The sequence below is a fragment of the Pundamilia nyererei genome, unplaced genomic scaffold (assembly GCF_000239375.1).
Source record: "Pundamilia nyererei isolate P.nyererei 1_Seehausen unplaced genomic scaffold, PunNye1.0 scaffold00241, whole genome shotgun sequence".
Classification (NCBI taxonomy): domain Eukaryota; kingdom Metazoa; phylum Chordata; class Actinopteri; order Cichliformes; family Cichlidae; genus Pundamilia; species Pundamilia nyererei.
In genome coordinates, this window is record NW_005187642.1 from 393,067 (window position 1) to 415,281 (window position 22,215).

General features: G+C 39.8%; 1 protein-coding gene across 1 annotated transcript in view; it reads right to left on the reverse strand.

Annotated features, from left to right (window-relative positions):
• macrod2 (mono-ADP ribosylhydrolase 2) overlaps window positions 1–22,215 on the reverse strand; it is a 399,252-nt gene that overhangs the window by 225,224 nt on the left and 151,813 nt on the right. Inside the window, exon 5 of the mRNA XM_005749337.2 lies at window positions 9,375–9,491. Within this exon, the coding sequence (XP_005749394.2) occupies window positions 9,375–9,491 (117 nt within the window). The remainder of the gene's footprint in view (window positions 1–9,374; window positions 9,492–22,215) is intronic.

The window sequence follows — 22,215 nt, forward strand, 5'->3', positions numbered from 1 at the left end:
AGCGCTAACAGTGCGCAGCAGAGAAGACGTTGACTTAGCACTGTGTGCGTGTGGCTGGGACTGCGATGGCCACCGGGGTTGATTTAAGCCCCGCTAATTTATCTGCTGCAACAAAGGATTTCTTTAACTCCACACTTGAATTCAAAATGAGAAAAAGAAACACCTTGTAACAGTCTCACCACTTCTGTTTGATGCATTATGAAGAGATAAAGCCATTAGCCATTTCATTTGTGAAAAGGGAGGCCAGGAAATTGCTTACTAACTGCTTTTGCAATAAAATGCCTCTATCTGTTATATTTATACTTTGGCTTCAAAAGAGTGGGCGGACACTGAATGCCTAAATAATATGTTATTGTTAAAAATCCAATCAACCTAACATGTTTTTAACATTCCTAAAATAATCAAGCAAGAAAAAACATCAACAACCTCTTCCTACATAGTTGATTTAACCTTTCAATCACTGCTGATCACACCTGAAGCGAAACCTTGGCCGACAGAGCTACTATATATGATGAAATCTTTCTTGTAAACAGGTTGCATTCAGATTAGCAAATTATGGGCTGTCCAATGGTCCTCGAATGTGTCAGAATGAGCTATATATGCCACTTACTAATAGCGAGTACTTTGTTGTGATTTATCTGTGTTTGCTGAGTGGAAAGAGACGAAACAGACGGCCTGGTCTCCCAGATTAAATAGGGCATGGGAAAGATTCTTCATGCTATTACGGAGAAAAATTTATCACAGGCGTGTGATTAGTATTGTTAGCACAGGTGCAGTTACAGTAAACACCAGAGACTCCCATTTTGTACTGAGAGAGAGCAGAAGATAAAGAAGGAGGTGAAACGAACTAGGGTGCATCTCCCAAAGGTGCTTCGTCTAACTGCGGTCCTGTAAGTTCCACCAGAGCTCGCAGCAATAGCGCCGTTTCCACACACTGATGCTGAAACAAACTTTTGAACCCACCATCACAGCGTTTGGTCATTTTGTCCATGTTTTGTGTTGTCGTCCATTTAAAGTGAGCAGTTTTGGTCATTAGACCGATTTTTCCACAGAACGGGAAAGAAACAGGATTATCAAAAAAAAAAAGACTTTGATGGTTTAGTTCAATAGGTATTACGTCTAAAGAGTTTTAACTGGAAACTAGAATCAGTTCTTGGCATTTAAATATTTTACCAAAATAAACCAGAGCAACATGGCAAATATTCAAGCTTTAATACATCACTTGCTATGAGATGTGTTGTAGACGAGAATTACCGAGAGCAGGGATGTCAAACTCATTTTACATCTGGGCAACATTCAGCCCACTTTGACCTTAAGTAGGCCCGATCAGTGAAACTCCCCTTTCTGTCAGTGTAAATAAGTTTAACTACACATTAAAATACTCAGATATCTTTATATATGAAAAAAAGAATTCCAACAGTACGTCTCTTTTTCTAGACGATAGAGAAATGCTGATGTGGTGAGCGACTCTTTGGAGTTAAATTATAAAAAACAGATGTGTAAAATTACAGAAAATGTTTTGTAATAATACAACAAATTCTTTGTTAATTCACAGAAATTCTTTTAGTAGATAGTGAAAGAGATTGTGGTCATTTAAATGTTTATTTATTACTTTGCAGGAGGAACAGCCATGGGCGAGGACTTTATCAGTAGGAAAAGCTATAAAACGTATAAATATACAGTTAAAAGTCCAAAATTTATGCCCTCCTTCAGATTTCCAGGTCGCACTGGACCTAGAGTGATTACACTGATAACCTCCCACCTTTTTAAGCTACTGTTACAGTTCAGAAGGCTACAAAATAATAACATAATAATAATATATAAATGATCAATTTGTAGACACATAAAATATACATGATTGTATGGACACTTATTTTATAAATATAATGATTTTCTACTTAGTGGTTAAGTCATGGTGGTAAGTGAGACAGATACAGAAATAACATCCTTTAGATCTAGTCGCTCTGTCTGCCAGATGCTGCCAAACTACAATGTCATGTGAAAACAGAAGGGTAGAGAGCTCTGATATTTTTAAAGATCTTAGATCTTAGTAACACACACTGAGAAGCTAAAACCACAGTATGGTTTCAGCGGACACAGGATGCCAGGAGGCTCATGTGGTAGCAGTATGAAAAAAAAAAACATGAATGAAGTGATGTTGTTCAAGCAAAGCCTGAGTGCGAACTGGAGAACTGCAAAGTCATTGCCGACACGGAGCGTCAGCTGAGTGTGTCAAGAACAGTTAGCATCTAGTTTTAGATAAGAGGGTAATCAAAGGTTTGCCAGGATCTCAGTGCTGCATGGATAAGGTTGTGTCTCCACACTATCAGAGCGGGATGGCTAGAGGCAATACTCCAAAGGCTGAAATCTAAAACCTTACCACTGATAATGTAGAGTGAATACAAACGTCATATGAATCTCAATGATCACCGTTTCTTTTAAAGAGTTCGTGAAATAGCGGACTGAACATGTTCTTTGCTCAATGAGACTACAGACGTTTTAGATATACAAATAAATGAATACAGCACTGTTGCATTCATGTAACAAAGAAGCTCAATAAAAACATGTTCACAAATAATTAAAGATTAAAGTCGAAAGAGGCCACTGTTATGACAGAAAGACGATAAAACTAAATCTTGGCCCATCTTTCTTGGATCCAAATATGATTTATTATTTAAAGCATATACTTAGAGCTCAAGGAATAATGGATTCGGGGGGTGAGGGGGGGTTGGGGGAGGCAAAACAATAAACAGTGCAAATGTTTTGAACTGTCAATCTAAAGTAGCCCTAGGGAGAAAAACAAAACTGGGTAAAAGATTTCAGATGAAACTGGAGAATGAAAACATCCAACCTCTATCTAAAAGTTCCTCTGGGACATTAACTTTCTGAAGCAGACCTCTAGTTTGAACCCTAAATACTTTCTAGGTCTACTGTGACAGCTAGGGCTGAAATGTGCAAGTGCTGATTAACCCACGAGGTCTTTGCTAAACGTTATTAGAGTGGACTAGTGGACCAGCATAATAATGATAAGATTCAGACATCTCCATTGTCGAGTTCAGCCGCTGCATATCATCCTACAAACTGTCACACATTTAAATTACCGTAACAGCACCAGATAAATGCAGATTATTACCATTAAGCGAGTTATATTTTACTTAAAGGATTATTCCAATTTGGCTTTTCAAACGTTTGCCTGCTGTGTCAGTCGTAGTAATTTGGAATAAGTGCGCTATATTTATGATTTTTTATAATAATGATGATGATTTTTCATTAAAGGGTAAAACACTAAGTTTGTAACATATACAGTCATGTAAAAAAGTTTTCACAGGTCTCTGTGCAGTCCTGTAAAAATTAAGTACATGCCATGATTCAATAGCTTAGGTTTGCACCACCTTTAGCAGAAATAACTTCAGTTCATTGGGGTTTGCAGGGATTCTTCATGCACAGCTATTTTTGTGGTCTCACCTCAGCATTTGACCTTGACTCTTCTCCTTTTCAGCCATTCAGTTAAAGATTTGCTGGTATGTTGGGATAATTGTCCTGTTGCACACTTTAGGTGCTAGCTATTACTTATTATTACATATTTAGGTGTTTATGTATTCTGTGTCTATTTATTTTGTTGGTTGACGCAGTGACTGCAACGTGCCCAGGTCCTGGAACTATAAAACATGTCCAAATCATCACCCCTCCACCACTGTACTGACAGTTGCTATGAGTTTGTTTGTGCTGTTATGCTGGGCTTGTTTTCACCAAATGCGATGCAGTGCATTACGGTCCGACGTCTCCATTCTGTCCAAAGCACATTGTTCCAAAAATCTTGTGTTTTGTTCGGATGCTGATTCAAAACTTTGCAAACCAAAGACAGTTATTTTCAGAGTGAAGAGACTGTGCTCTGGCAAAAAAGCCAAACTTGTTCAGTCTTTTTCTAACTGTACTAGCATGTCAGCATTTAACATGCTAAACGAGGCCTGAGGAGCCTGAGATGCAGCTCCTGTTTTTTGCATTGCATAGTTTGCTGGGGTGTAGACTCCTGAGATGATTGTGGCATTCGTGTTAACAAACACCTGAATGCTCCACACCAACAAACAGCCCAAGCTTCTATTTTATAGAGGTGCTCCCACTTACTGTTGATCACTTAATCAACTGCATTTGATAAGCAGCACCTGGATGCACCTCTTAATTCCTATGGAGGCAATAAGAGTGCTTAATTTTCAGCAGCCTACACAGAGTCCTGTGTAAACGTTCATGTTCACATGGCTGTAGAAGGCTAATAAAGGCTTTATTTAACAGTGTTGTTCCAGACTACTTGGACCGTTTGTAGAACTTGAAGGATTTAAAGAAAAGCTAATAAATGTGTTTAAGTTTTAGCAATAAAGTTGATCTTGATATGAGACAAAGTTGTAACAGTGACATTAAAAAATGCTTTGCATATGGATATATTTCAAACGAAGCTATAAAATCTTAAGATAGGTATGTCGAGTACAACTTTAACCGGGCAGAGACGAGCAACTGAAGCGGTGCATGGTGCACATTTTAACGTAAATGCTAACTAATGGAATAACTGCACAGTGTTGAAACTCAGCTTCCAGTAGGAAAGTCGTAAATATGAGACATAGCTGGTTACACTTGACATTGTATTTTCGTTTGATCATTAATCTGCGGACGGATGAGTAACTTGTCTAACATGAGGTCAAACAGACAATTTCCTTGTCAGATTGATGTAATAGACAGTTTTCTTTTGTTGGAGTCTTTCCGCTATGGTAGGTGGGTAATTACTGTCATTGATAAATAATCTTGGGCCAGCCCCATAATAATCAGTCCCACATGTGCTTGGCCTTCTTAAAGGAAAGGCTCATTTGCCACTGGGATTCACAGTCTGAACTGCTTAGAAGGATGTAATGGAGAGCAATTTTCTTGTCTTGAGGGGGGAAAAAAAGGCTGATATGGGATAGGTTAGCCCGGTCATTTTCCATTGCCTCGGCACATCAAATCTCCAAACAAGGACAACTCTGATTTCAGATCTACTTCTTTTCTCCCCATGGGCACTAAGTAGTTTTCCGGGACACAAGGAAGCATTTTATTGCTTTACCAGTGACTTCGAGTGTTAGGTTTAAATTGTCATTTCTCAATTTCTTACAAAAACAACAAAATTGACCAGTCTAATCTTCTTTTGTTTTTCTCCTGAAAAATGATACACCTTGGCTGATATTTTTAAATAACACTTAAGACTCCGCAAATGCTATAATTTCAAGAGAAACAGCCGAGCACATGGCGTGATGAATGGCTTTCTATGCATTGTTGGCAAAGTCATTAAACGACTTCTGGACACAGAATGCCAACCCAAGCCTAAATCCCTGCAAACCTAATTAAAAGCAAAGAAATATACAGTTGGTTCTTCGCATTGTATGTTTAGTCTGTCTAATTACATCCAGTGGAATAGATTCCAGAGAGGGGAGTCCCCAAAGAAGGCTGCAATCCTCTAAGAGATTTATATGTTTATAGAAAATTGTGAGAAGCCGACTAATGTTCAGGAAAAACTAGAAAGAGAATGCCCACGCTGGAAATATTGTGCTTTGCCAAGATGTAAACGCTAAATAATCCATCTGTCTGTGTTCTTCTCACTTTGGAAGAGCCGTGGAGCCACCATCTGCAGATATGCGTCAGCAGAAGCGGTTTTGCATGCAGTGAAACACAAAAATTATATTTTGTTGTTGACAATTTAAAAATGAAAAAGTTTAATTTATGCTGAAATTACTAAAGCTGCTTTTGGCTGCTCGCTCATTCACAAGGGGTCACCGCAGCACAGCATGTTTGATTTGGCAGAGCTTGTAGGCCGGATGCCCTTCGGGTCGCAACCTCAAAGGATTTATGTCTCCTCCGGGGATTGAACTGGGGATCTTTCGCTTGTTGATACAGTATGGAGTTACTACATAGTGAAAATGCTAACAATGTAAAATAAAATATGTGTTCACTTGTTAGTTCAATAACAGGTTGGTTCATATGATATCTGTCTCACAAATTAAATCCAGACACCGCAGTGTTGTTTGACAGCTTAAATGTCTTTGCAGCTACAGAAATCAATATGTGGCAAACAACATGTGCTGTGAACATAACAACAATTTTGGTTGGTTTGGTTTTGAGAGGCAACACAATGAGATATGAACCCTAACTCAGCTCCCACACCTTTGTCTCTAATGCACACTTCTGCACTGTTCCAGGAAAAAAGTGCGAGTCCAACCAAAACCTTCGAGTCTGGGTTTTTGAGTTGATCAAATCAGAGTATTTTACTCTGGATCAAGAAAGTGTATCAGTAATTAAAGAAAGCCATCATCAGCGGAGCTCCAAAACCAGGATTCACTATATCAATGAGTAAATAAAGAGCAGAGCCTCCATTTTAATCCAGAGGACTGAAAATTATGAACATGTGTGAGCCATGAAATTTATCTTAAAGAACAGGATGGGCAGGGAGGCTGGAGACTACCGCGGCCGTCACAGGGCAAGAGACGGGATACACCCTGGACAGCCCCTCAATCTATCATAGGGCCAGAGATTGGATTTTTAAATCTAATTACTCAGGTGTAACGTGATAGGGGCGAAACGTGGCAGGAACTGAAGATAAAAATATGGAGAAACAGATAAGACACCGTTTACTTGATATTAGGCACACCCAAATTAAGGTGCTTCGCTACGTGTGTTGACATCCATATAAGTGCGTTAGTTACCTGCTTCAAATGTAGGAATCATGGAGTGGATTTAAATGTGTGTATCCTTAATCTGAATCAGAGTTTTGTTAAATGTATTTCTAGTGAGCTTTACTAAACCTGGATTTTGGCATGAGGCCCAGATCTGTGCCTAGTTTTGCGTGTGTGTTTTTTGTGTTCCTATCTGTGTGTTCCTAAAGTTTTATTTTCTGCACCTTTGCTGCTGCTGTTCTTGTTTGTTTTCATGAACTTTCATGGAGTTATTTATTTTATTCAGCTTTGGTTGATAAAAACTGACCTTGTGTTTTTGAAAGTAGCCTCTGTGCCTGCATTAGGGTAGTAATGTGCAGTAATGTGATAGGCTGACTCAGTAGGATCAATGGAGAGACACGGTGGACCATCACATTGGGATTTCCCTTCATTTGTCACACGTCTATAATGCATTTCTTGAATTTTCACTCATGTATGTGCTTGCTCGTCCTTTGGCATCTGTATCAAACAACCTTATGTTATTTAAAATCCAGGGATCATGTTCCTCAGTTTGATTTTACCATATAAAGATCAAAATACAAGCTGTATTCTACATTATTTAGACTGACATATATAATTAAGATTTGTTATAATTATTATAAATGAAAATAAAAAGAAGCAGCCTATGCTTAGATGTTCTCTGGGGGGGGGGGAGTTGCTTCTAAGCATGAGACTGACCACAGGGCTACTTTTGCATCGTCAACAGACACTTCTCTCATCAATGGTGATGATCCATCTGCTACGTTCAGTTCATTATACACATTTAAAAACTCATTTTATCCAGTATTCAGCTTTAGCCACAGCAGAGGGCCATTAACATCATATTAACTTTCAATTAATGAAAAATATATTCTGCTATTTCACTGCAAGCTTTTGCCCTTTTATTGATACGCCTACATGTGACATCCCTGAATTTAGGGAAATTCAAAAATGAGAAAATTGTCTGCTGTCGTGTTTGTTTACTTTGTTCCGTGGTGAGTGGGTGGACAGACTATTATTTGAGATTTTGTACAGTGAAAAGATGTTGTTTGCAGTCACGGCAGCTTCATAATGTGTGTGGAGGTGGAACAAATAAGTCAGAGACAGAAATTAATGCAAAAAAAAAAAAAAGAATAAAATCCAAAGTGTGGATAGACTTTAGACTTGTCAGAGCTGAGCTCACAAAGAAGAGTAAAGCAACTGTCAGTCCCCGAGAGCAGACGAGAGACGACGCTATTATGACAGTGATCAGAGCTAGAAGATGATACCGGCTCGGAGTAAAGATGCTTTAATATAAAATAACATCACATTCAAAAACGAACCGGCTGTTCCTGGTAAAGAACTACACAATCTATAACGAGTTATCAGCGTAGAGAAGGTGTTTTGCCCAGAGATAATTACAATAACAGTACCCAATGGCAGCGTGATTGCTCCCAGGTGACATTGCAGGTTATTAAATTGTCACGGTGCACCCTGCTTTGGATCTGCAGACACTTAAACTTGCTGCCCACAAGACAGACTCGCAGTTTATCTGCTCCATTTGTTTGACATCTTTACGACATACCGTATTAACACAACCTAATTTCATCTGAGCCTCAATGTCTTCTCTTGGCTGTCTCACGGAAATCCTTCAGGGTTAGGTTAGGACTGCTGGGACGTTTGTCTCGACCGAATTACACCAAGTGACATTTCTTCACTCCTGTCATGTTTTCCATTTCAAGTTTGCAAGGAAAGGAGCTCGTGACAAAGTTTGAAAAGAGACACGTGTATTAAGGACGATTAGGAAAAGAATTTCGTTTGGAAATATCTACGACAAACACGCGTTGGCTTTCTTAACTTGATTAAAAAACATTATGTCCGTTACAGAGGGAAAAGGAAAACTGTGCAGTCCAAATTCTAATCGTTTATTCGTTCATCTTCATGATAGCAAGATTTATGTGATCTGTTAACGGAATAAATCAGGGATGAAAAATCAATCAAATTAAGCAACTAATAGCTTCGTTAATGTCTTTGTTTGTGTGCAGACGACACTCTCATCCAGCAGTACAGCAAGCACCAATCATATTAATTATCTTCCAAATAACAATTCCCTGTTCATTACAAATGAGCTCTAAAAAATAAGTAATTTGGATTCACAGGTTCTTCTGTTCAACATCAAATGCGTCCCACTCTGTTTTTGGCACTAATGACCTCAGTCATTATATGAGAGCATACAAGCGTGTATATAAGACATGTGGGGCCATGTGTGCTTGTGTTTAGTTTGCAAAAGCGATCATCTTTATCCAAAAATGACAGGAGCAATGGCCTCAGGTTGAAATATAATACACATATACATGTAAATGACAAAATTATTTAAGTCTAAAAGCAATCAAAAGACAAAAAAGTATTTTTTTTATCCCTACAAATGATTTTTTTTGGCAATATTGCAAAGTAAGAGCAATCTGCCAGCTGGTTCAGAAGCCTTGTGTTGGAAAAGAAATGAGCTGTTTTATAAAAACTTTACAGATTAATGCTGGAAAGTGCACTTACCGCTAATTCTTAATGTTCACTGTCAGGTGATGTAGCTCTCAATGGCAACAGTTTTAATTAGAGAATTATCCTGGAAGGCACCTCGGCGCACATTACAAAAACAAACAGAAAAAGCTAATAATTACTGATACTCACATCTTGCAGGGAGATCATAGCCGCAGGTGATCTTGGCTTTGCCGGTTTCACAGCCATTTAGCGAGTGACACTCGTCATACAGACAGGACCCGGCCGCTTTGTGTATGCAGCCATCAACTGAAACAAACAGACATACAAAGAGAGGTAAGGGCCTACCTGAGGAGAAGCATGTAAAACCAGGCACTCGACATATCCCAAGCCAGCTGGGCTAATTAGGACTTTGCGTGCTTTATCATGAGAAAACAAACAACCAGCAACAAGCTGAAAATTATGTTTATGAGTTTGATTCCGGTTAGTGAATGTCTACGTTTTCAAATCAGCTCCCTGGTGCTCTATCTCCTCTCTATAGGGAGGCTGCGTCTGCCATAGAGTGCTGTGCCTATTGCTGGTAAATATTGACAAGCTTAGGAATGAAATTAGCTGGGCTAGGATCTAATAACGCCTCCACACACAGTGAAAATGAGACTGTTCTTCCTGTAATCTCTCTCCTCTGTCAACAGCGATATGCAGTCCGATCATTAACTGTATTTTCTGGCCCGTTGTGGAATCCACCTTCTTCTCTGCGGTGAGCCTGCCACGATGTGGATCTGTGTTCTGATTCTGTCATGCTCCCGGTTGATGTGTGTGTCCTGGTTCTACGGAGACCCCTGCCCATCCCCCCACCTATCTAAGGTTTTAATTTTACCAGGTTAAGGCCAGGATACATCTGATTGATGGCACGTCTTACAGGAGAAGGCAGAGAGATAGAAATCCGCATTATCTGTCTCTGAAAGCCTGACATCCCCCCAAGAGCATGTTATCAATCACACTGAAACATGATAAAATCCTCTTCAAGTTGTCCTGTAAAAATCCTCACAGGCCATTAGAGGAAAACAGAGGTAGGAGGAAACAGTGGCAGGTGGACAACCACACGTACCCATTTTTTTGGTTGCTCTTCGTTAAGACGAGATCAATGGAGGGCAAAAGCCTCCCAGACTAACTTTATCTATCAAAACTAAAAGAGTTGAGATCAGACAATTAAGAGCCTGCAGGACAACATTAAACATTTTTGTAATATTCAGATTAAAGAAAAATGTGACTAATCACCATCTTCATCTATAATCTAATAATTATTCCTATACAAAGCTAGAAAAAACATCTTTAAAAAAAGGCTGGAGATTAGTTATAACCTATCTTCTAAAATCTATTTTGCTTCACATCGTCAACACAGACAAAAGGTCTTTTGATGAGGGATGGTCTTTTTCTCCGCTCCTTTCAATCTCTCAGAGATGAGTCAACAACAACAGCTGGGTGGAAGATTTTCTAGCTCTATCAATCATCTTTAATGGACTGAAGGACAGGCACTTGACAGAGACAAATCCTGATGGCTTTTCAAAAAAGTAACAAGAGTTTGACAGTGATGTGGATATGAGGAGGGATCGCTGTGGTGCCAATGAAAGCTACTTAACACAACAAGAGCAGATGTAGCGCTGGCTGTGGGCTTGGCATTTTTATAATATCCACTGTGCGAACAAGATTGATCACAAATGTCTAGTTGCATCTTTGCAAACATGAATTGTTCAATTCAAATTGGTACACCTATTTAAATGTGCGGTGTGTTAATGTGCATAATATCCAATTAGCCAATCATGTGGCAGCAACTCAATGGATTTAGGCAATTTAGGCATGTAGACCTGGTCGAATTGATCTGCTGAAGTTCAAACCGAGCATCAGAATGGGGAAGAAAGATGAGTAAAGCGACTTTGAACGTGGCGTGGTTGTTGATGCCAGATAGGCCAGAGTTTTTCAGAAACTGCTGATCTGCTGGGCTTTTCCCACACAGTCATCTCTAGGGTTTACAGAAAATGATCCCAAAAAAAGAGAAAATATCCAGTAAGTAGCAGTTCACTGGGTGAAAATGCCTCGTTGAAGTCAGAGGTCAGAGGAAAATGGACAGACTGCTTCGGGCTGATGGAAAGACATCAGTGACGCAAATAGCCAAGCTATGCAGAAGAAGAACGTGCAATACTCTGCACCTTGAAGCAGATGGCTTACAGCCGTCACTCACCACTCCTGTCAGCTAAGAACAGGAAACTAAGCTATAATTCACACAGGTTCACCAAAACTGGACAGTAGAAGATTGGAAAAATGTTGCCTGATCTGATGCGTCTCAGTTTCTGTGGTGAAATTCAGATGATAGGACCAGGATTGCATCCATCTATCCTACCTTATATCACCTAGTTCAGGCTGCTGGTGGTGTAATGGTGTGGGACATATCTTCTTTGTACACTTTGGGTCCTTTAGTATCAACCGAGCATCATTTAAACACCACAGCCTACCGGAATATTGTTGCAAACTATGTCCATCTATTTACGCTCACAGTGTACCCATCTTCTGATGGCTGCGTCCAACAGGCTAAAGCAAAGTGTCACAAAGCTCAAACAATCTCTAACCGATTTCTTGAACATAGTGTACTCAAATAGTGATAGTGAACATTGTGAACTCAGTCCAACAGATGGATGTGATGGAGCGGGAGATTCACATCATGGATGTGCAGCTGACAAATCTACAGCAAATGTGTAAGGGTATGGAGCAAAATCTCTAAAGAATCTGTGGCACAAAGAATTAAAGCAGTTCTGAAGGCAAATTATCCCTTAAATAAAAAAAAAACTTGCAGCCTGAAATAGGGAAGGAGACACAGTTTAGCAAATATCAATATCAATGCTTCCCTTGCACAGGTGAAAAGCAAACTACCATCTTCTAATGGTCATAAGAAGACATCCAGGTTTGGAAAATATTATACTGCCCTTCTCTGTTGTGCAGAGTTCCCGTGGGAGTCCGCCCTCCACAGACACTCTGACTACACTCATCACTACTGAGCATAACCGATCTTTTTACCTACGAGCACCTCAGGAACACGGTGAACAAAAGCACATGGGATTCTGTGTTTTATCTCAGTACCTGAAAAGTCAGATTGCAGATAATAGTTTCTGATTTTATTTCACCGCACCACCTGTTCATAGTTGCATTAGCTACTTTTTCTGATCTTACTGAATGTGTCGCTGTGCATCGTGCGCCCCTAAATGCCTGGAAATTTCTTCACAGTACCTGGAAATACAGAAGGAGATGCTAAACTGATCTGGGTGATTGCCAGAATCTCGAATGGCAAAGCCACAGATTTAATTTACCTGCTTTACTTTAACCACTTCACAGAAATGGATGGAATACAGCAGATGCATTGTGGGTAATATGCGTGTTTATTTCTGTGTCTGAGAAAGAGCTATAGAGAGGAGCAGAGAAGCACAGAAACAGAGAGAGGTTTCAGATGTACTTTGTAATTTGAAATTAAATTGCAGAGTGGAGGCAATCTAAACCTGAATGTGAGTACAGTTTTCTCGGTCCATTATTTAGGCAACTAAAAGCAGATCTGAGTTCCCATAAGTGGAGATATGACCCACATGCAATTTGGCCATCAATTTATTTTCTCATTTAAGTGGGATCTCACCATTATTCCCTGCAGATTTCTATTATGGATGCCTGCAACATTACAAAGGCGGTCTCAGATTTTCATTAACTAAGAATGGCATTAACATTCGTTGGAGAGAAAGGACAAGTCTGTTCACTCTCCGTCACAATAAAACATCAAAGCAACAAGAAAAAACAATGAATTACTTTTTATTTTGATTATCGACGTATTTAAGCATCAGTAAAACATCATTTGTTGTCATATTTTGCAGCTGCGCCATCTAAGCTCAGTGGATTTCAATTCTATAGGTCTAATGAAGTTTTGTCATCAGCCACATGCTTCAGCAGTCTCAAAAGACTCGTGCGCGCCATTATTTCTGTGTCCCTGTTTTCATTATCCTTAGATGCAGTAATCATTCAAATGCTAAATCATCATCCTGATGCTGCACCTGCATCACGGCACTAAGAGACGATCAAAGTGACCTCTTTTTATCCCAGCTTTTAGGCTGAATCACATGTCAAGCAGCAGCCCTGAGATGAGCATGTGCTCAGCTCCATTATGCACAACCAGTGGAGCACAGTGCTATATTTTAACTCCTATTAAGACTTCTTTATAGAGGACATTTCATTTAACTGGTTTAATATTCAGGCGGCAGCATCTGCTTCTATCAACCCCACCACTGGGCTTCCTCGGCCCCCGCTGAAAAATATAACAGTTAATACCTCATCTATCTCTCTCCTCGCAGCCTGCCGCTGCTTTAGGCTGGGCCTATGTGGGACAAAACATTTATTCATCTTCTCTGAGTGCCTTGCTCAGAAAAAAGCTTCCCAGAGCAGCCACTCCAGCAAGTCCACACAGCTAATGAAGATAACTTTGAGCAGTGGCTGGACGGCATCTCTCTGAACACATAATGGGAACTAGGAGAGAGCAAGAGACAGAGGGAGAGACATATTGAGAGAGACAAAGGAGACAAGAGTGTGTGCGTATGAGTGTGTGTGTCAGTCTAGAGCAGTTTGAATTAGTTACTCAGCTGTAACCTTGGCTCCTGCCATTGTTGAAGACACCTCTACCTCGTCCTCTCAAGGCTCCGTTCCCACATGCATTAAGGGACTCAGCAAAGCTCTGCTTACTCTCCCTGGGCTTCTCCCAGGCAGCCCGAAAACCAAGGGCTTTCAATCGCTCCCTCAGACACAATGAATACCTGCTCTGCTCTCATTACAATACCCTGCTTTTCAGAAATAGTGTCAGCAGCAATTTTCTCTCCTAATTATTTTCCACTCCTCTGAGGGTTAGGTTCAGGACTGGAGCCAAAGAAGGCAGGCCAGGGTGGGCAGGAAACGGGGGGAGGGTTTCTGTATTTTACCTGGCAGGAAACGGAGAGGTCTGCATATCAGTTCATAATCTAACGGAGATAAATAGTCACTTATACCAAGGTGGATCTAAACTTCAGCCTCTGCCAACTCTATGCGAGGGCAGATCAGGAGATAAGAACCGAAACTTTTGTCAATACTTTTTCCCACACCGAGAGTTGCTGTTTCCACACAAAACCAAGCATATTCCTGAAACCACTGAGCCATATATTGCCTCTCACCTATTTTTTTGTAGTATCCATGGCAACAACATATTTCAACTCTCCTCCTAGCTCTTTTAGAGCTGTACACTGATCAAAGCCCCTCCTTAGTCCTACCTCTGTGATTTACGACACCATTTTCTACTCAACTAATTTCACTGAAGGAGATAATGACATGGATTAGTTGCTAATCAAGTGCCAATCAGAGATCTGGCTGAACTAAATGTCAGGTGGAATATATTCAAGCCATTGTGGTTACTCCCTTGTGATACTGGATTATGTGTCCTAATCACAGCAATTTTGGATGCAACAGGAGCCTGATCTCACTCTGCACTGTAACCAAGTTCCCAGGAAAGGGATAATAATCTCCATTTTACCTGTAATACTCAGGTAAACAAGGGATTTGGGCTAATAGCGTGCCAGGGACATAGTCACCGATGTTACTCTCCAAAGTGATATAAAATACCACAGGCTTACTTGACACTGGCACTGCGATGTAAGCAGGAAGCAGAACGAGTGACGCGACAATCGCAGGTTCCTGTAAGTTAATACTCTTACTGAAGAAAATCTCTGCAAAGACTGGAAGTGTTTTCTATAAAATAGCTGACCGAACACAGTATGCTGTAACTACAGTTGTATAACCGCTAGCCTTAAAAAGGACAAAATGGATCGCAGCTTTATTTGCAACCCTTAGAGGGCATGGTGACTTCACTGTCACTCCTTTTAATCCTACCCCACTCAATTAGGGTGGGCTTAATCTCTCTTGTGACCAGAAAATGAGGGAGAAGCTTCTAACATCTGGTTAACATTATGCATAAGTGTATTCTAATTTAAACCATGTACTTTTTCCTGAAGCTAACAAAGTAATTTGGTATCTAAACTTGAGAAGCATGTCAGTGGGTTATTAAACAATTAAATGTTGCTACCCTCAGTAATCAGAATGAAAAATACTAAGACTTTGATTATCAGTTTGTTCTCTTTTTTTGCACAGTGCCGCTTGGGTGGTGAATCTCTGTAGTGTTACTCCCCCTCTCCCTGTAGTACTGTCTGGATGATTTAAAAAGTAAAAATGAGACAGATGGAAATTGTAAAACCACAACAGTTTGACTTAGAAAACTAAAACACAGCTGTGTGTAAAGTGCCATGTAACTGACATATACATAACCACTCAACTAGAGCAGTGTGTCACCAGACTGAGCGCAGGAGTGTTCAAACACACCTGCAAATGTAGAAGGTTGTCAGTGATAGCTTCTAATGTTAGCTACACTCTTTTCTTACTCTGAGACTTAATTATAAGTCCAAAATTTTAATTTCCACGTAATCAACAAGTAATTAGTCACCAGGAACAGCTTAATAAATTATTAGTGCCTAATGAAAAAAACCCTACAGATGATACAAGCTCCGTCTCATGGCTGGAAATGATGTGTTTAATCGGTGATTCAGTGAAGCAGCTAGCAGCAAAACAGCGATCAGTCCAGGACTGTAGCATATGCCTATCACTGTAAATGAGTATATTCCTCCAGGTGTCATTATCCCTTACATACAGGAACATACTGTCTTCTCTGTACATAAAGGTAATGCTTTATGTAAGTGTAGTACATGTCTAGTTCCACCAAAACCTGCTTTTTGTTATTAGTTATTTTCATGGATCAAAACAAGATTTTAGGTGGTGACTGTGCAAGTAAGCATAACTCCTTGTCTATGTGACCTTTGTTACCTTAAAAGTCACTGTATTTTAAGGTTTAAGCAAATAAACTCCAACTTACAAAAAAAAAAAGATATACATGTATAACTCTTTTTGCAAAGTTTTTTTTTTTAAATTGCATTCCTGATGATTTTCCTTTAGTGTAAGTGTTTATTGCAATTGATTAAGAAACCTCTTTATATCTAAGGATCATAACATAGATCTACTTGTTGGTTTAAAATACTTGATGCAACCATTCATGAGAATAATGGAACATAACGTTACTTAAGTAGTTTCTTTGATATCTCTAGTCATACTTCTCAAACCTGCACTGAAGCCCAAGTGTGCATTTGCAGAGCTTAAGCTTGACTTATTAGGAGAACAGAATCTTCATGTTGTTGTTCGAGGTCAGCAAAGGAATGCCAGGTTAGGTTACCAAAGGCCATGCGACAGTGTCGTCGTCGCAAATGTAGAGTCTGACAGCTGCGGACGACTCGGTGCCAAACCCCAGCCGTGCTGAACTTTCCGAGACAGTTGCGACGGCCCCGGCGCTCATATAAAGATGTTGTTTTAACTGTTGTGCCATCATGCTGAGGCATTCCTTGTCTGAAGCAGCGGACTCACTCTGTCACAGTGAAATGTATGATTTGCATTCTTCGTATGACGGGGTGATTCTTCTTAACTTCAGCCAGGTTGGCAATACTTTATTTTGGAGAATCTAATAAAATGAGTCTATTCAATGAAGTGAATCCCTTTAGCATCCTAAATCCAACCCCCAAAACGAGCAGCTCACGGTGAAAACATACAGACATAATAATGAGAATCACTTAAAGCTCGGCTGGGATTTTAGTCTCAAACTGCACGGAGTGGACAGAACACAGAGTATCAACAAACGATTATTCAAATTAGTTGTGACAAGCTGCCCAGTGTGGTTTCTGGAGTTCTTTTGTAGTTTCCGTACCAAAGTTATAATGATTTGCATTCCCTCGCAGCACAGGTAGACTATACACACCCAAACAGACATGAATGCATGATGTCTCTTACATCATATAATCCTATAGTGAAATGCCTGTCTCAATAGTTATGGATGCAGAGGTGAAGTGCAAAAAGCGTGCCAGCCTATCATCAAGGCACCATCTCTCAGGATACAATTGTGTCATTTGTAATCACACTTGGCATGTCACATCACATTGTGCTTATAGAATGGCATCCGTCCAGAAGGAAATCCAAAATTTGTCTGTTCTATTAGACTTCCTGGGTCTGAAAAGCCTCTTTCATCTCAGGGTGTGAGGTGCGCTAATAATCACAGATAAACACAAGCGTCCTTTTACAGCTTCCTCCCTCCTTCAATATCGCACTCATTTTTCACCTTTGACTCCTCACCCACTCTCTTATTACAAACAAGCACTCTGCCAGTGTGGTTATTATCGCCACTTCTCCTAGGTTAGATTACCTGTGGAACCTGAAGCTTTACTATCACTGTAACGTTAGAGAGAGGAAAGAGAGTTTCCACAGACTGAATCGTATGAGAGGCCAGTGTATTGTGCATGTATGATTGTGGGACCAAGTACATGCGGTGTCTCTTGTGGGCAAAGTAACATTAATTCCCATAAATGTGGCATCATATCATACTAAAATGAAGAAAAAAAAATCATCATGGCTTCCATGCCTGTGCACATATGTTAGATGCTTCGAAAATTAAACACTTTATCAATGCTTCCTTTGTGCTCCCAGGAGGAATCAACCCATTTCTGATCAATCTGAGACATTATAAACAAGAATAATATGACATGACAGGTAATCCGGCCCTGTAAGTGATTCTGACATCAAAGAGCTTTCGGACGTGTACATCTGTGGTATAAAGGTAGTTAAGCCAACACCAGGAAGCATCTCCTATCAATAAGCTCGCCTCGTATCTCAATGGGTCGAGAGCAAATCAGCTGCCAGAGAAGATAACATAAAATATTCTTTTTCCTGATTTCAATTCCACCGCTGACCATTAAGGACTCCCTATGGACTACATCAAGAGTCAAAACCAGATTTGAATTATTGATTAGGTACATCTTATTCTCACTTAATATTAATGCAGATCTATCACTTCCACCACTAACACATCATCAGCCTTTCATGTTTTTTAGTAATAAATTAAGTATAGGAAGCTCTATCAGTTGCTTAACACATGACAAGCCCTCCTTGGATAAAGAACTATCTGGAATAGATAGAACACACCTATTCACACTCCAAACATAATTAAATGCCGCCTCCTGGAGAAATTGCTCTCTTTGAAAAGTTCGGCTAATGGGGGACACGCTAATGTTGAGAAAACATGGCTGGAAAACACAATTCCCCCCGAGCAGATCCTGGCCAATTACATCATAAATTACTTCCCTGCACAAAGTTCATCTTTTGATTTTCCCAAGAGAGCCGGCTGTAGGAAGGTAAAGGATGACTTTTCTAGGAACAACCTGACTAGAGGTGAGAGTTGGAACAGAAGCGCTTTGTTCAATGCAAACGGGCTCTGAGAACAATCAGGACAGGACAAGACAAATGCATGTAATTATTGGGCAATCCGAATAGTAAGCTTTACGGCTCGTGAGGAGAGAAAACAAGCATGGCTGCTGCTTCACACTCTTGGATCTCGAGGCCAAAACTCTGTGGCAAGTTCGTAATTGCGGAAATGAAGAAAGATGGAGCCGTTCAATGAAAGGCCACTGCTTTCAATTAAAATGCATGAACAGCTGTTGCTATTATGCATAGTTCTTTGAGTTTACTGGTGCAAAGCGCATCTTCAGCAAAGCCTACAGCTATGTACGATACATTTACATTTGTACAAGTATGAGAAGCTTGCAAAGCCACAGAAAGCTACACAATTAAAATATCATCATAGTTTTGAATTCCTTTATTTTAGCCTCGCTCTGTAACCTGCAAAAAATACACTGCTTGAATCTCTTCTTTGCTTCGGCTAATTAAAAGTCAAAAAACACCATAATCGCTCGTGGTTTCGGTATATTACTAGGAACTGGGATTCGATATTTATTTTTTCAGTTAATCTAATATTAATAGTTTTTATTTTTCAACACTAAATATTACTATGGAGGAGTTCTATTCCAGCTTTCATGGTGAGAGCCATGCCATCCACAAATCGCCACAGCTCAGTAGTTTATATAGTAGCATTCAATTCATTTCAATTTTCTTAATAAAGTGCCAAATCACAACAACAGTTGCCTCAAGGCAATTTATATTGTAAGGTAACGACCCTACAATAATACAAAGAAAACAAAGAAAACACCAGCAATCACATGACCCCATATGAGCAAGCGCTTTAGCGACAGTGGAAAGGAAAAACTGCAGGAAGAAACCTGCAGCAGAATCAGGATCATGGAGGGGCGGCCATAGTGGCATGTAGTTTATATAGTATAGTTTACATTGCATGTGCTGTTAACTGAATCCTTATTTATTTCCATAAGAACTAGAAAAAATAAAATTACTGCTTAAAAAAAAAATCAAAGGAACACTTAAACTGCATCAGCTCTTGTTGAATAAAATATTCAAGCCACAGACGTACAGTACACTGTGTATCACACTGAGAAGAAAATGACGTAAAAACAACGGGGGCCGACAGGGGGCCACACAAAATAAATCTTTAAATACTGCAAAAAAAGTTGAGACTGATATATTTAATATAAAATACATTAAAAACTAAAAGTAAACTAATGTCAATAACGCCAGGGGGTAAGTCATTTTCTTCTATTAACGCTTACTGCTGTGTTACAACAATGAACACATTATATTGTGTAGATAACAGCAAAGGTAGGGTGATATACCCTAAGGTATAGAGTTGACTTAATTTGATTCCTGCTCCTGCATAGCTTCAAATACCTCAGAAATATCAAAATTAAGAATTTAAAACACATAAAAACTAAAATAATGGTAAAAACTACGAAATTAGATTAGACGGTGATAACAGTGGTAGAAAGGATTATGTAGGTTCCCATCGTATCTATTTAGTCTTAACATTAGCCTCAAATATATTTTAGATGTGCGGCCAGTGGGGAAAGAGGCTGGATATGAAGATGTACAGCAGTTATATTAATGTGTTTCTTCTTTCATTATAAACATTTTTGTGATATCTGCCAGAAAAGGAAAAAGCTACAGACTTAAAGTTAAAGTGCTGAAATCAATACAATCATACCTAAGTGTGTTCTTTTCTTTTAAAACAGGTACTGAAAATAATGTCTTTTTTCCATCACCACGAAGGAACTGAAACAAAATGATTAAAAAGAGCAAAAACTGAATTAAATCAGGGAAAACTCCTGGCAGATATTGTTATTTGAATTTTATGATCCTGAGATATGGTTTTTCTAAGAACAAATAGACTTGATAGATCTTCACAGAATTATATGTTTGCTTGAGAGGTATAAAAGTCTAAAATGACTGTATTAAAGTTCTCAAGTGTTAGTCAACAATTATACTGATTGCTTTTCCATTAAAAACAAAATTATAATTATGGATATTCCTTTAACTGTAGCCTATAATTCAGGGCAATCACAGCACTTGTCAAGCAGACCCCCGGTGTGCCTCGATGCTATAAAAATCATTACCCTTGTGTAACTCTGAGTAAGCAAACAAAGAGGAAAAAGGCCACTGGGGCTGAAGCTTGAGATAGCCAGAGTGGATTCCTCTCCTGTGATTTATCTGACAGGGCCCTGACAACTTTCTTGCAGAATCCCAAAGTGCGCCATCTATTAATTGAGCCTGTGTCAGCACAGGGGAGATTAAGCATCCACAGCTGCCCACTGAAAAGTCTTCCCCAGGCCCAGCTGTGAGACACAAATCAAAGGCCTTGCCACCGAGACGAACAGACAAAAGACGGAGCCCACCTCCATGCAACGCAAACACAAAGATCAGCAGTAATGTCCTGCTGCGATTTATAGTTTAGTAAACATCTCCAGTGACACGCTTTGGTGGGGACAGTTAAAAGTTGCATTTTTAAACAATAATTCAGATCAATTCAAGGTGATATAACGCCAAGTGTGACTAGTGGTTGCCACACTAGTCACTGAGCTAACTTTAAACATGTTTTGCCTCTTGACTCCCTGTCCTTCATAAATGATCTCACTGTCCTTTTTTCCCCAGGCTCCAGTGTAGTAAAAAAAAAAGAAAAAGAAAAGCCTTGGGCAGACTACTGGGCCTGCTCAGCTCCGTAGATCTTCAGTTAAGGCCTGTCATCCTAAAACTGCCTCTTGTAAAAGACCTGTGTGGTCTCAGTGCTTAACCAGCAGCCATGGCCTGGCTTCATCATGTGAGGCTCCTCACTGCAGAGCCAAGGATTAACCGAAATTGGGCTTTTATAATTATACTGTCATGATTCCAGGCCTTTCCTGCTGGTCTTTTTAATTAAGTAGATAATTTCTCTCTGGGGATGACCAGCTTTAACATACTTACAGGCTATTTCGACAGTGGCCTCTTCTCAGAGCTGTGGCAAAAATCTGATGAATCAAAACTATTATTTTGCCATGAAAACCTAAACAATATCACATGCGGAGCTATCGCAGGACTGCATTTGATAGAAATAAATCAGTGGGGGGGGGGTGAATGATAATGAGACTGCTCAAGCGTTGTCCTGGCGTCCCACCCACCCACCTCAGTGACAACTATAAAAGCTGCCCTATCTCTGAAGGGTGGAGATGAATCTTGGGAGGGTAATAGGGTCTTCTGTCACTCATGCCTTTGTGAGTGACAGTGACAAGTCTAATAATGAGAGAGATGCCTGGTCACCCTTTCATTCAACCATTTCACTGAAGAGACCTATCTCTGCCATCCGGTGAGCAGTCATGCACCCATGCAGCACCAGCCTTGCTCGAGCAAGGTTTTATAATTCAAATGGAACAATATAATGGCCTCTACAGTGACAGCATTCAGATAGATGCTTGTCCACAGCTTGGCTCACTGCCCATTAATTTTAAAACCCCCCACAAAAGGAAACCAAACTGTTTTATGATGTACCCCAGAAGGGACTGAAACAGTAGTGAATATGGTCATTTGGGGGGAAAAATATACTTTTCTGGTAAAACATTTGGCATAAAAAAAAAAGCTGAGCATCATAAGTCAGAAAATGTTCAATTTTTCCACTGAGCTTTCT